This window comes from Narcine bancroftii, chromosome 9 (genome assembly GCF_036971445.1).
Source record: "Narcine bancroftii isolate sNarBan1 chromosome 9, sNarBan1.hap1, whole genome shotgun sequence".
NCBI classification, from domain to species: Eukaryota; Metazoa; Chordata; class Chondrichthyes; order Torpediniformes; family Narcinidae; genus Narcine; species Narcine bancroftii.
This window is the reverse complement of record NC_091477.1, coordinates 101,282,667-101,298,215: the sequence shown is the minus strand read 5'-3', so window position 1 is coordinate 101,298,215 and position 15,549 is coordinate 101,282,667. Positions and strand designations below refer to the sequence as shown.

Genomic DNA, 15,549 nt, shown 5'->3' with positions numbered 1-15,549 from the left:
CTTTGATTGGTTGGAGCTGTAAGTAAACCCTGCCGCCATTGGCTGGTTCCTCGGGAGTTTCCATTGAGAGAGAGAGAGTGGAAATCGACACTATTGCCTTCCCCCACCAGTCCTTCCAGCAATGGGATTGTGGCGGAAGGTGGTGCAGAGCAAGGCGAAGTTCACCCTGTTCCGCTCCTACCAGTTCGCTTTGCTGTTTGCCGCTGCACTGGCCGTGTTTGCTTTCTACTATTTTGGATCCAACCACGAAAGTTTTTCCAGCACAACCAGGAGAATGAAAGAAAACCAGGCGGGGAAGAATCCACAAGGAGATGTTCAGCTGGCAGCGAATCTCAGCGGGAAGAAGACGGCAGAATCCGCGCACAGAGCCGGGGCCGTCCACGACAATTCGATGCAGCTCCATGCCCTGATGATGTTCACCAAGGTGGATAAAAACCGCGGTCTCCAGGAAAAATTCACGATTGCAATTGAGTCGATGGCCAAGCACGCGGTACTTCGGGATAACGAGGTGCTCCACCTGCATTTTGTCAGCGATTCACCCAGCAAGAGCATCGGAGAGCCCCTTCTCGAGAAGCTGCTGCAAGGCGCTGCCTTCAAGTACCAGGTACCTGTCGAATTCTCCGCTTCCTGCGCTAGACAGTGAATGGGAATTTTGAAATTTCCAAAGAAAGTAAAGCTTGGATCAGTAATTGGACAAGACGGAAGGAGATTTCATTGAAATGTGAATGGGCTTCAGGATTTCTGCTGTTGGAAGTCCAGATCGAAGTTGAATTTTTGCACCTATTTGCTTGGGAAACACGCAGCCTGGTAAAAGTATTGAGAAACACCTCCAGCAAGACACAATCTGAATTCCTAAAAAGAACTGCAGTTTCCTCCCACTGATCCCTGCTCGGTTCTTCCAGCAGATTTGGTTTTGCTCGAGATTCCGGCTTTTACCCACTCTCCCATGCCCTCGGTTTACTCCGTTCAAATTTGATTTTGAGAGTGAAGAGAACCGGTCAGCCATGAGCTTATTGAATAATTTAAAGTGCTCACTTGCCTCATTCGTTTGATTTGCCAACAAGTTTCATTACATGCACAATGGCACCTTCCCTCTGGTTCAGGTACCTAATGGCAAAGATTGGAACATTGGACATAAGTAACAAATGTAACAAGGTGGCCCTTGATTTTGCATATAGCCCTAAATTTTACAGACCTTAATTTTCTCAAGGGAACTTCAAATGACCTTGTTCCTCACATTAAAATGAGATCTTCTGAAATGCGAGCAGAGTCATCCTGGATAGCGTGCAGGTAGATGACATCAGATTTGGCAGTATGGAAGAAAAGCTAAGTTTTCAACAGGATCTAGATCACTTGAGGAGATGGACCAAGGAGTGCCAAATGGAATTTGTCTGACAGGTGTGAGATATTGAGCTTTGTTAGGTCAAACCAGCAGGACGAGAAAATGGTAGAACCCTGGAGTTGTTGTGGGGGAGAGAGACCTGGGATGCATAATTCCCTGAAGTTGGCAACACAGGTGAATCAGAATTTATTGTCATGAACATGTCACAAAATGTGTTTTTTTAAGGCAGCGTCACAGGGCAAATGTTCATCTTTCAAAAATAAATAAAAATAGTGCACGAAAAGCCAATGTAAGGCCGTGTCTTTGCTTCATTGGTCATTCAGGAATCTGATGACAGTGGGGAAGAAGTTGTTCCTGTGCCACTGAGCGCTCATCTTTGGGCTTCTGTTCCTTTTTCCCTATGGTAGTAGAATGAAAAGGGCATGGCCTGGGTTAAGAAACCACCTCTTGTAGATATCTACGATGAAGTGGTCTGGTGCCCAGGATGTTGCAGGCTGAGTTAACAGCCCTCTGGAGTCTTTTTTTCATGTCCTGAGCATTGGCACTTCCGTACCATACAGCCAGGATGCTCACCACAGTACACCTGTAGCATTCGTGGGCACTCCTCTTCCTTGGGTGTAAACGTTGGGACAACATGATGCAGCTGTTCAAGTCCATGGTGAGACCACATTTGGAGCACTGTGAAGTTCTTGTCCCTTGCTCGAGAAAGGATGTTATTAAGTTGGAGAGAATGCAGATGCAATTCAATGGAATGTTACCAGGGCATGAGTAATAGGGACAGACTGGGTCTTTATTCCAGGATGCTGATGGGTGATCTTATAAAGGTTTAGAAAATGGATAAAGTGAATGCTCACAGTCTTTCCCCAAGGGTAGATGATTCTGCAACTGGAAGGCATAGATTTAAGATGAGAAATAAGAGATTTAAGAGGGAGCTGAGGGACAATTTTTCATTTAGATACTTGTCTGTATTTGGAAAGAGCTGCCAGAGGAAGATAGAGAACATGAAACATAGAACATTACAGCACAGTGCAGACCCTTCAGCCCATGATGTTGTACTGACCTATAAAAACCCACTCAACAAACTAAACCTTTCGTATCTCACTTCTGCCTGAATCTTTTAAATGGCTCTATTGCACCAGCCTCCAACACCATCCCTGGCAATGCATTCCAGGTACTCACTACTCTCTTAGTAGAAAAAATACTTAGCTCTGATGTCTCCCCTAAACTTTCCTCCCCTCACTTTGTGCAAATGTCCTCTGGTGTGGCTGGTCTTGTCCCGGGAAAAAAGACTGGCTGACTCCCATGTAGTTTCCTCTTATCCTTCTTCACTCCAAGGAGAAAAGCTCCAGCTCGATTAGCCTTGCCCCATAAGACGCCCTCTCCAATCCAGGCAACATCCTGCTAAATCTCCTCTGTGCTCTCTCCACAGCTTCCACATCCTTCCTGTAAAGAGATGACCAGAACTGAATACAATATTCCAAGAGTTTTATAGAGCTGCAATTCAATCCCCTGATGAATGAAGGTCAGCATACCATAAACCTGCATAGCAACCTTGAGAGATCTATGGATTTGGACCCCAAAGTCCCTCTGTTCTTCCACACTGTTCAAAATCCTGCCATTAACCATGTACTCTGCCTTTGTTTTGATCCTTCAAGTGTATAATTTCACACTTGTACGGATTGATCTTCATCTGTTACTTTTCTGCCCAACTATGTATCCTGCTTACATCCTGTTGAAGAAGGTTTGATTTTGATGGGCAAAGACATTTTAAGATAAGTGAATAGGAAAGATTTAGAAGAACATGGATAAAATGCGAGCAAATGCCAATTTGACCAGAGTGGACAAGTTAGGCCAAAAGGGCCTGTTCTGAGCTGTATAAATCTGAATCATGGTGGAAATACTAGCCAGAAGCTTGGCCAAGGGCAGAGATTTTAATGAGCATCTTAAAGTGGAGAGATGGTGAATTTTTTTTAACAGGCCCTTTTGGCTCATGAGTCAGTGCGACCCAATGATACCCAATTAACCTACCCCCAGTACGTTTTGTAGGGTGGGAGGAAACTGGAGCCCCTGGGAAAAACCCACTCAGACCCAGGGAGAAAATACAAACTCCTTACAGTCTGCGCGGGATCGAACCCCGGCCCTGATCACTGGCAATGTAACATCATTGTACTAACTGTTATGGTAACCATCCCGCCCATTTTGAGAGGGAAGCTCGGGTACTAGAGGGGTGGCTGAAATGTAGCAAAACATCCTTTATGATTGAAGAAATTTGATACCTGTAAAGTGTCATGCCTTAATTTATGCATCATTCAGAATATTAAAAATATGGAAAAAAATTACATGGAAGTTTTACTTGGCTGTAGGTTTACAGACAAATCACTGAAGATGTATTTATCCACTAACTGCCTTTAGCTGGTCAAACCGCTGGATCTGCAAATGTTGCTTGGAACAACCAGAACTCTTGCACTTTTCTCCTTTGTCTCCCTATATACATTTTGCAGTTCTGTTTAACCAAATGTTACAAGAAGAGCAGAACTTGGTTTCCATAGAGTTTAGTGAGCTTTTTGATAAGGTCCTGCATGCTCGGCTGATCCTTAGGTTAAAAGACACAAGGGACCTGATGTGTGTTGACAAACTGGATTCAATATTGGTTGTGTGATAAGCAGAGGGTAGGAGAGGATGAGCATTCTTCAGCTTGAAAATCTTTAATGTGGTGCACTGCAAGGATAGGAGCTGGATCCGTTGTTATTTGTTATGTTATTTTTATATAAAACAAATGATACATTGGATGAAAATGTAGGAGGTATGATTAGTAAGTGACAAATTGCAGGAAAATTGATGGAGTCACAGATAGGGAATAACATTGTCTAAGGATACAGTGGTGCAAAAATCATCTGGAATGTTGAGTAGCCAGATAAGTATATGCTCATGCACTTTGTTGGCGGGGTGGGGGGGGTGGGGGGGACGTGGCTAGTGGTGTCAAATACTGGTCAGAAAATTACAGAGAAAGTAGGAATGCTGATCAGAGGGATATTTGGGTGCAAGTCCATGGCTCCCTGACAGACGAAACAGGTTAATGCATACCCTCTGACGTGTGATGCTTTACCGTGGGGAAAAGATTCTGTCTGTCCACCCAATGAATGCCTCACATTATTTTATACACCTCTATCAGATCGGCCCTTATTCTCCAGAAAAAAACACCCATGTTTGTCTAATGTTCCCTCATAACTCATTTCCCTTTACACCTCTGTACCTTTCCAAAGTCTCCACATTCTTCCCATATCGGGGTGACCAGAACTGCACAATTTTCCAAGGGCGGCCTAACTAAAGTTTTGTACAGCTGCAACGCGAGCTCCTTTCTTTTATACTCAATACCCACCCAATGAAGCCAAGAGCGTCCCACACACATTATTTAACAGTCTATAGATTTGTATTGCCACTTTCAATGAGTTATGGACCTGGATTTTTCCCTCTGCATCCATTCCATCTGATATAGAGGAAAACACAACGGGAGCACTGGATGCAGTAGATGACCCCTGCAGATACACAAGTAAAATATTGCTTCACTTGGAAAGACTGTTTGGGGCCCCAAATAATGCTGAGGGAGGAGGTGTGGGTGTAAGTAGAGTATCTCCTGTGGTAACAAGGGTAGGACCAAAGGGGACGATTGGTGGGGAGAGGGGAGTGGACAAGGGAGTCAAGGAGGGAGCGGTTCCTGCAGTAGGCAGAGAGGGGAGGATCCTTTGACAACCTTTTTCATGATTACAACATAAGATAGAGATAGGAAATTGCTTCAACTGGTTAGTGAGTCTAAAACTAGGGGATGCAACCTCAAGATTTGAGGGAGTAGGACCGAGAATTCTCTGCCCAGGGAAGCAGTGGAGGCTACTTCAACAAATATATTTAAAATGCAGATAGATTTTTGCAAATTAGGGTAATGGAGGGAAGGCAAATAGCTGAATTCATGGTGGATTAGCTATGATCTTACGAAATGGTGCAGCAGGGCCGAATGGTGTCCTCTTATTTCTTATATTTCTTGTGCAACTCTGCCAACATTCATGTCATCTGTAAATTTACTCCTCAGCCCACCTATGTATTGGTTCAAATCATTAATATCAACAACAGAGATCCCAGCATTGATCCTCGTTTAAATATCACTGGTCGCAGCCCACTGGGCAGCAATTTTTCGTGACTCCATGTGCTCAATTAAACAAGAGCATGGAGAAACTTGTGCCTGGGATACGGAGCTCTTCTGTTGTATTGCCAGGGGCTTGGCCTTGTACAGCATCAAACAGTGTGAAGTTGCAAGATTTGGAGATGTTCACCTCCAAACCCAATAACACAGGAAAAGTTTAAATGACAGTGTAATGATCATTTCTAATTACTCTCAAGCAACATTGTAGTACTGAAAATTAACTTGTGAAATTTCAGTTCTTCAATTAAAAGCAGTTTTTAACATTTGTTCCCTCTCTTTTGCTTACACATCATCTTGCCTTTATTTAATTTGACATTGGAATTTATTTTTAACTGAAATTTTGTTCAGACTCTAAGTTGCTCAAGAATGATTCTTCACTCTGCAGAGATTGGTGCAATACACAATTGCATGCCTGTGTGCCAACATGATCACAGGTGCTGTTGGAGGTCTGCAGATATGGATGGGGTTCATTGTAAGGAAGTTTTGCTGTGTGCCAACATGATCACAGGTGCTGTTGGAGGTCTGCAGATATGGATGGGGTTCATTGTAAGGAAGTTTTGGAGGAGAGAGGAGGACTGAGATAGATGGCCAGGGGATGAGAATTCATAGAAGGGAGTGGGGAGAAGTGGGGAGAAGGGGGGACTGAAAGAGGAGGTGTTACAGATAGAAGGGACAAGGGTGTATGTTTTGAGCCTATATGAGTAAGTGTCCTGGGAGCATGTCTACATGTGTGTTCGAACATTACAAGGCATCTTTGTATGTGCATGTTCATGTATGTGAGTGTGTTAAATCCATGCGCATCATTTTGTACCACCTTGCCTTTGAACTAAAACATGCTGCCTGGCACAGTGTGCAAAGGCCACTCAACATTAAAAATATTCACGCAGGAATCTTACAAAATGCTTGAAACGTAATAATTTATCATCAACCTTAAACCATACCAGAAGAGGAGTGTTGGATTCATAGAATTGTGCTTCATGCTAACATGACTTTTGGCCCAGCTTGCTTATGCTGACCAGGCTTGTCCCATATGCCCCTGAATCTTTCCTATCCATGAACCTGTCTTTTGAACATTGCAGTTCCCTCTGCTTTTACTACTTCCTCTGGCAACTCATTCCATGTACCCTCTGAGTGTACAAGATGCCACTCAGGTCATTTTCAAATCTTTCCCCTCTCACATTAAATCTATGGCAGTGGTTTTCAAACGTTTCCCTTCCACTCACATACCTCCTTAAGTAATCCCTATGCCATCGGTGCTCTGTGATTCGTAAGGGATTACTTAAGGTGGTATGTGAGTGGGAAAAAAAGGTTGAGAAGCACTGCTCTAGACCCAATTTGCTTGAGAAAAATTGTCATTGGCCCATTTCCTTTGGAGTTATGAAACTGTGCACATAACGAGTCAATTAAGTACGATTGACACACTGGTTTTCAAACTTTTTCTTTCCACTCACTTACCTCCTTAAGCAATCCCTTACTAATCATAGAGCACCTATGGCATAGGACTATTTACCTTATCGATGCCCCTCATGATTTTATAAACCTATGTAAATCGCCCTTAGCCTCCTCTACTCAAGGGAGAAAAGTCCCAGCCTATCCTGCTTCTCTTTGTAATTTAAGCCCATTGGTTCGGGTAATATTGTGAATTTTTGCTGCATGCTTCTTAGCTCAATAATAACTTTCTGATAGACCAAAGCTGTGCACAATACTCCAAATGAGAATGGGTTCCATTTGTTCAAGACTGAAAGCAGAAACTACCCCATCTGTATTTATCAGCCTACTGGTTTGTATAGCCACTTTAATTGAGTGATGGACCTGTACCCCCTAATTCCTCTGCACATAACCATGGTGTGCATTTGTTTTGGTAGGGAAATATGGGTCGGCACAACATTGAGGGTTGAAAGGCCTGTACTATGCTTTAGAGTTAGTTTGTGAGGTGTTTGAGGAGATTTGATACATCACCAAAGACTCTCGAAAACTTCTACAGGTGTACCGTGGAGAGCATTCTGGTTGGTTGCATCACTGTCTGGTGCGGAGGTGCCAATGCACAGGACATTCCAGAGGGTTGTTAACTCGGCCTGCAACTTCACGGGCACCACTCCATCGAGGACATCTACAAAAGGCGGTGTCTTAAGAAAGCAGCCTCTATCCTTAGGACCCCCACCACCCAGGCCCTGCCCTCTTCACCGTCAGAACATTCTGATGTTCTGTGTTCTATTTCATTATTCACAAACCACTTTAGGTTTTGCACACAGTATATGATGGTGGCTCCAAGGAAAAATTGTTGGTCTTTTCAGTTCAATCAGGGCATTTACTCATTCGCTATGTTTCAAATAGTTCAGTATTTTTTCCATATGCCTTTCTTCGATCAGCTGATTGGATGGAGTAATGCGTCATCTCAACTGTGTTTGTCTGTAGCTTTCTCATCACTTTTACAGTAATTGGATTTATTGAAAGAATTGTTATTTTCTTGATGGAGTTGAAGAACATCACCTCATATTCTTTTAATGTAATGAGTTGTGCTAATATGTAGAATTTTTGTGTGTGAGTATGTTCTGTATAAAATTAATGAAATCTGAAAAATTCTGTCTAGCAGAGCACAAAAATTGCCAAAGCTTCCTTTGAAGAATGCTGTTAGGAACTTTTGAAAATATTTGAATAGTTTTTAAAATGATTACATTTGGACATACAGCACAGTAACAGGGATTTCTGGCCCATGACCCATTGGTGCCCAAATACACCAATTAACTGACAACCCCAGTACATTTTGGATGGTGGGAGGAAACTGGAGTACTGGTTGGAAATGGCAGTGCCTGGAGGTAACCCATGCAGTCATGGGGAGAACATACAAACTCTTTAAGACAGCATCAGATTTGAACTCAGGACGCTGGCTCTGTAACAGCATTGCATTAACCACTATGTCAGTGTGATCTCCTTGACTATGCTTAAGTCTGCAAGCTAACTTGAAGTGTCCAGTGGCTTAATTTAATCCATAAAAGCTGAGTAAGTTATTGGTTCGTCCGCCTCACTTATCTACCTCTCATGGCTTTTGTGTTTGGGTTTTCCAGACTCCAGTCTGGTAGTGTCTGTTGATCTTTTCTTATGTACATAGATTTCAGATTAATTTTCACAGTACACACATGACATCACATACAACTCTGAGGTTCCTTTTCCCTGAAGAATTACCACTAATTGGTAGTGCAAAAATTAACTGCTCACAGGGTGAACATGTAAACAATCAAAAGAACTGTAAATAGATAACAAATGTAAACAAACTGCAACACAGAGAGAGCAAAGAAAATCAATAAAGTGCACAAGTAAGAGTCCTTAAATGAGTCCCTGATTGTGTTTGATGTTGAGTCTGATGGTGGAGGGGGAGCAGCTCTTCCTGAACCGTGTGCTGGGTGATGTGGGTCTTTGATGATTGCTGTAGCCCTCTGACTGTAGCGTTCCCTGTAGATGTCCTCAATAGTGGGGAGAGTTTTGCCTGTGATGTCCTGGGCTGTGTCCACTACCTTTTGGAGGGCTTTGTGCTGAGATATATTGGTGTTCCCATACCTGTCTGTGTTGCAGCCGGTCAACACACTTTCCATCACACCTCTGTAGAAATATGCCAGGGTTTCTGATGTCATTACCAAACCTCCACAAACTCCTGAGGAAGTAGAGGTGCTGTCGTGCTTTCTTCACAAAGCCAAATCCAAGTTCAAATTTATCGTTCGAGTACATACATGACATCACACACAACCCTGAGGTTTTTCCTGTGGGTATTCAGAATTTCTACTTAATGGGTGTGTAAATTGTACTAAAAAAAAGATATGTATACAAAAGAGAGAAATGTAAACAAAAAAAAGTGAATTGCAAATACAGAGAAAATATGGTATAGTTTTGCAATTTTGGATGTTATGGGCCTGAACACTTGATGGCGCTGTTGGATAGAGGGGAAAACATCAAAACACCTGGCAGCCTATTGATGAGTCAGACAGAGCTCTGGTTGGGGATAAGTTCATGCTTGAAATCAACTCAGGGGACCCAAATAGAAAGTGAAGTAATTTGTGGTGGTTTAGTGACTGTTTTAATTCAATTGTTTTTTTAAAAAATGTCATTAAAGTTTTAAAATCTTCGAAAATATGTGAAATGTAACCAGCGAGAGGTGCTTTGGCCAACAGGGGGTTTCGGAGTTTCTGGAGGAGTGTGGGCAGAGTTGTCTCCCGGGACATGTCTAGCACAATTGGTTGGGCTGCAGGTGAAAACTAGGCTGAACAATTGCAATCATTGGAAACGCCCAGAAACAGGCCACCTTGACCCCTCTAGTCTGCGCCGAACCATCTGTCCCACTGACTTGAACCCTCCCCAGAGCTCTCCAGTGCGGTGACTCGGATTCATACAGAGGTTGCTGTGAAACAGAACCAAGGTGGTGCTGTATTGCAACTGGCCCTCAACCCCTTTCCAGTTTTTCGGGCAAAAAGACATTTGGGAATTTATTGAGAATTTGTGACCATTTAGAGACAAACTTATAGCTTGAAATATTTTAAACTCTAACCTTCTTCCCCTCTCCTGCCTTTCATTCTGGCATTTCAAAGGGGACAGCTCTGCTTGAATTGACTGTGGACTTCATTTAAAATTTTCATTTATTTTGAGTATCCACATGTTTCTGGAAAAATTAGTAATTTCTCATTGCTCAACATTCAAGAACAGTCATTAAGCAGAGGGAGGTTTTGATCTAGTCACTAGTTGGAGTGGCCGTGCTGAATCGTGATTGGACCATTGTTAGAGACAAGATTACTTTGAAGTAAATCTCTGCTCTTTAGAATTGGAAATTCTTTTTCAAGTCTATTTGTCTGCAGGTTTTATTGCTGAAATCAGGCATGAACCACAGAACATAACAGCACAATAAACAGGCTCTTCAGCCCTTCTAGTCTGTGCTGAACTATTATTCTTCTAGTCCCACTGACCTGAACCCAGTCCTTAGCTCTCCATACCACTTCCATCCATGTACTTGTCCAATTGTTTCTTAAATGTGAAAATTGACCCCACATTAACCACTTCAGCTGGCAGCTCATTCCGCACTCCCAGTACTCTCTGTGTGAAGAAGATCCCCCTCAACTTTCCCCCTTTCACCTTTAGCAAATAGCCGAACCTCAGTGAGAAAAGCCTACTTGCCTTCATTCTATCTTTACCTGTCATATACCTCTATTAAATCTCCCCTCATTCTTCGATGTTCCAGGGAATAAAGTCTTAACCTGTTTAACCTTTCCCTGTAACTCAGTTCCTAGCAACATCCTAGTAAATCTTCTCTGCTCTCTTTCAATCTTATTGATATCTTTCTTGTAGTTAGGTGACCAAAACTGCACACGATACTCTAAATTTGGCCTCACCAATGTATGGTGCAACTTTACCATAACATCCCATGCGCAAGAATATGAAAATTCCCCATCAATTCAAAGCCCTGTAGCTAACCCTCTTTCCCATTCACTGGCCTAGAGTTCAGAATAAAATTTTTTTTTTAAGTGCGGGGCATGGTTGACCAAATCATCCAACTCTTAATGCGCACTGCTTGGAGGTCGAGCAAATTCAGCTGTCGTTTGGCACTCTTTGTCCATGGCATAATACCCACCTTCGTCCCCTGGTGACATAGCTAGAAGTCGTATCCACCCTCAAGAAATAAAGTTCATGAGCAATGCCTGAATGACCCTGTATTCTTTCCAAGGTGTTCAATGTTGAAACTACTCAGCACATCGGGCAGGTGTCTGCAGAGGGAGCTCAGCTGAAGGATTCTTTATTTGAAAGACAAAGGCGTCACTCATGATAGATCAACCTGACTGATTGTACTTCCAGGATATTCTGATTTTATTCTGATTTCCAGCACTTGCAGTTTTTTGATTTTTTTTTTCAAGCATTAACTGTGTGACATTTCTAAGCATTTTGTAGAACTATTGCTTGAAGTAGATACGATCATTGCATATGGGCTATTTACACGTTTGCCTGTCTGCTGAATAATTATCAGCCATTGCAATCAGTGTGGTTGCAACTGTGGAAGCTTTCGGTAGTATGCTGTCATTTTAAATAGAAACATCTTAGTGACACCAGACGCTCAGCCAATGAAGCAAATGTGCAGAATGATTATGTCGACCACCACAGACTCTCGGAAGGCATTCTATTCTGAGTTCTGTCGTGGTGAGCAGTCATTGGGTGATTCAAGGAAGTTCTTAAACCCCCCCCCCCCCCCCCGATCGTAAAAGCTTAACATTCCTCCTGACTCCTGGGACTCGCTGGTCCATGAGCATTCAAAATGGAGAAGAAGCATTTGGCATGGTAATGAGAACCTTGAGGCTGTGCATGAGTAGTGCATGTGGCAACAGGAATGCAGCACCTAACAAATTACCTGCCCTTCTAACCATTCTGCCCTACTAATCACAGTGTCCGCATGTCCCAAATGGGCCTCATTGTCCATCTCCGAATTCAGAGAATTGGAATGGATACAAATCTCCTTGATTGTTTCTCACCATTCCCTTCTTTCCACATCTCCACCTGGTTTCATTTGCCCATCACAAACACTCTCAAGGCATTGGATTCTCCTATCCCCTCCCCAATTGGTTCAATTATCCCCCTTCTCCTTGCTTCCTTATTACTATCTTCCCTCCACACATTCTGCTCTCTGTCTCCACAGATGTCCCTGACCTGCTGAATTCCTCCAAAGAGTTTGAGTCCAGCTTCGGCAAACTTTGTCCTATCATGATGTCTTCTCATTGTACCCAATAGAGGCTAATATCAACCTCTCTCTCCTCAACTCTCATTTTCCACCTCACGCCATTCCAATAGATAAACCACACTCAAAACAGTTCCCTCAGAAGTACAGGCACAAGGGAATGCAGAATCTGGGATCTGGGACAAAACAAAGTGAAGGGTTTTCATCTGAAATATTAGAAATTCCTTCCCTTGACTGCTGCTGTTCGATATGTGCTGAGTTCCTTCAGCGGATTGCTTTTTTTTATCCCTTCAAAATTTGTTTGCTTCGACTGGATTGAATGGCCTTTCATGCTGTAACTATCATAACATTGGGGACACATGTTGAGCAAACACATTTAAATGTTCATTTGAACAATTTTGTTGCCCTTGTCTGACATTTGAATCATAACATTTTAAAGGATTAATTCTCAATGAAGTTTTTAATACTATAACTGCTTTGTATCATGAAACAAAAATGGTAGAGGCAGATACAATTACTTGCTTTCAGAAGTACTTGGATAACTATAGGGATGGAAGGGGCTTTAAGGTGTATGAGCTTAATTCAGGCAAGTGGGACCAAAACAGGAGAGCATGTTGTTTGGCATGGACAAGCTGGGCCTGCTCCCATGTTCTAAGACTCTATTACTTGATAGCACTTCATTGAAATCTCTGATTTTATCAGTCATATAATCCTCCATATCAGGCCTCCTGAACATCAGATTTTAATTACTCCACTGTTGGTCAACCTTCAGATTCTGATGGTCCAAGCTCAGGAGTTCTCTTCCTAAGCCTCTAACTTTATCCTCTTCCTTTAAATACATTTCCTCCCATTGTTTGGTTTGACATTCCTGTAAACAAATGTGGTTTTATTTAACTTTGTTAAAGAGGCATTTGAACTGATGGTGTATGTGTTTTTATTGCCACAGTGGTCTAGAATGGAATAGGCAAGACCTTACATTTTCTAATGTGGTTAATATCCCCTCGATTCTTCCATCATCTATCTGTATTGGGGGTTAGTAGAGTCGAGGTTCCTTTTATTGTCACACAATAATATATAAAAATATAAAATATATGTAATATGTTTGCTGAAAGGCATTGTCTGACATCCCCTAACAATAAGAGAAAGAGAAGTGAAAGAGAGATCCTTCAGATACACTAAGTGTCTGTGGATTTGCCTTCAGTGCTCCACCTTTGATTTCCTGGTCCAAACCTCCAAGTCATTCAGGAAGCCTTCAAAGCCCGAGGCCCTTCAGGAGCCCTTCTTGGCCTCAGCATCCTCTCGAATCCAATACCTGGTTCCTATTAGCCCGCAGCCTATGTGGGTCCTTTGACTGCGTCACCAGCAGCCCGCACAACCTGTGTGAGTCCTTTATCTGCAAGTCACCAAGTGCCTGCAGCCTGTGATGGTCTTTCAGCTGCTGAGCCCCTCGCTGGTCTGCTGCTGTGGTCACCTTCCTTGTAGGGTCGTCTCTCCTGCTTCTCCTCAACAGGGGGTGTTCTCCCTGATTCTGGTGCCCTGAGCCGGTCCACTGCTCCTCTGAGTCTGCAACTCGTCGTGATCCTCTGCCCAGCATAGGCACCATCGTCGTGGGCACAGACCTCTATGGTGACAGGATTTTAAAAGTCGGCTCATTTAACAAGCTGTTTAAAGCCTGTGTGGAGCTGTCGGCATCTTGACCAAGCATTTGGATACTGTGGAGCGGCGCTGCATTTCCGCTACCCGCTGTTGGGGCCACATCAACAGCAGCCCTGCTGTTACAGCCGCTCCAGCAGTGCCGCCATTTAAAAAAAAAACAGATATGCTTGTCTAATTGTGTTAATACATAGAAGTATCCAACTGCAGTCAGAATCAAAATTCATGGCTTGAAGGAGGAACAAAGTCCCTGAGTTGAATTGAAAATATACATTGCAATATTTTCTGCTTGACATTTAGTGACAGTATCATCAACAAATCCCCTTGCATCAACATTCTGAGGTCATCCCTGAGCATACTGTATGTGGAGAGTATCCTGCACAAGAAATGTTCTTGGGTGGGTGCCAATTAACTGAGCTCCTGTGCTGGATGGAGATGATGGGTGTTTTTGGAGCATTCCACCACATTCCCAAATGTTGCCTTTGTAGATGACATGAGGGCATTGTGTCAGGAGGTGCAGGATACTCTCCACATGCGGTATGCTCAGGGATGACCTCAGAATGTTGATGCAAGGGGATTTGTTGATGATACTGTCACTAAATGTCAAGCAGAAAATATTGCAATGTATATTTTCAATTCAACTCAGGGACTTTGTTCCTCCTTCAAGCCATGAATTTTGATTCTGACTGCAGATGGATACTTCTATGTATTAACACAATTAGACAAGCATTTTTCTCACAATTTCATACTGTGCTATTAATCAACCCTGTTAACCTTTTTCGCGCCAGATCTCTATTATTTCATCAAGTCCAATATAGGGCCCGAGTGAGGAAACAAGTTGGATATCTGGCATCATGGACAAAATTGGATCACCCAGGGAAAGCCCATAAGGTTTACAGGAGTATCCTGCAAACTCCACACAAGTAGTATCATAGGTCTGGTGTCTGGTTGGGGGGTGGGGGGAGGGGAAGGGGGTTGGGGGGGTGGGGGGGGAGGGGAGGGGTGGTCCCTAGGTCACTACTCCAGCTTTTTTGTTGTTGAATATCTGCAAAAGCAGAATTGATTTTGACACATTTGTAGCTGTTAAAGCCCTTCTGCTTGCATTTGCAAAGAAATTCTATATCCAGCCTGGTGGCAGGCGGAGATCATATTTGCAGTGACTGCACGTCTTTGCCGATGTTGAATTGCTGCTTGGACTGAGGGTTGTAAGTAAAGTTTTCAAGCCGCTGATCCTCAAAGCCATGAAAGTTTTGGAATAATTTTGGTTTCTTTGACTCCAGCTTTGCGTTCTGTGAGTGTGCAAGTTGAAATGCTTATAATCAGCGATATACTCTTCTTCCTGACAGGTTACATTCCACGATGTGGATGCCATGACTCAGAAGTTATTCCCTCTTGTCGAAGCAATGCGGAACCTCTTCAGTGCTGATTCTGGAGCCTATTACAGCGATTCAATTTTTTTCTTGTCAGTTGCCATGCACAGAATTATGCCAGCAGGTAAATCTTTTCTATATCATCTGAGCAGTGGGCGTGTTTAAACTTCCTTGGAATTGGCGAATGCTTATTCTATGGAGTAATTTGCATATTGGGGTGCTCATTAAAATATTAGCAATTTAACTTGCTTTGCATGTCCTGAGAAAATGTGCTGCAAATAGGGTT

At 43.0% G+C, this 15,549-nt stretch overlaps 1 protein-coding gene across 1 annotated transcript in view; it reads left to right on the top strand.

Annotated features, from left to right (window-relative positions):
* The first annotated feature begins 57 nt into the window (after positions 1-57).
* xxylt1 (xyloside xylosyltransferase 1) overlaps positions 58-15,549 on the top strand; it is a 96,650-nt gene continuing 81,158 nt past the window's right edge. The window contains exons 1-2 of the mRNA XM_069897047.1: positions 58-604; positions 15,240-15,387. Coding sequence (XP_069753148.1) covers positions 122-604; positions 15,240-15,387 — 631 coding nt within the window. The 5' untranslated portion in view covers positions 58-121. The remainder of the gene's footprint in view (positions 605-15,239; positions 15,388-15,549) is intronic.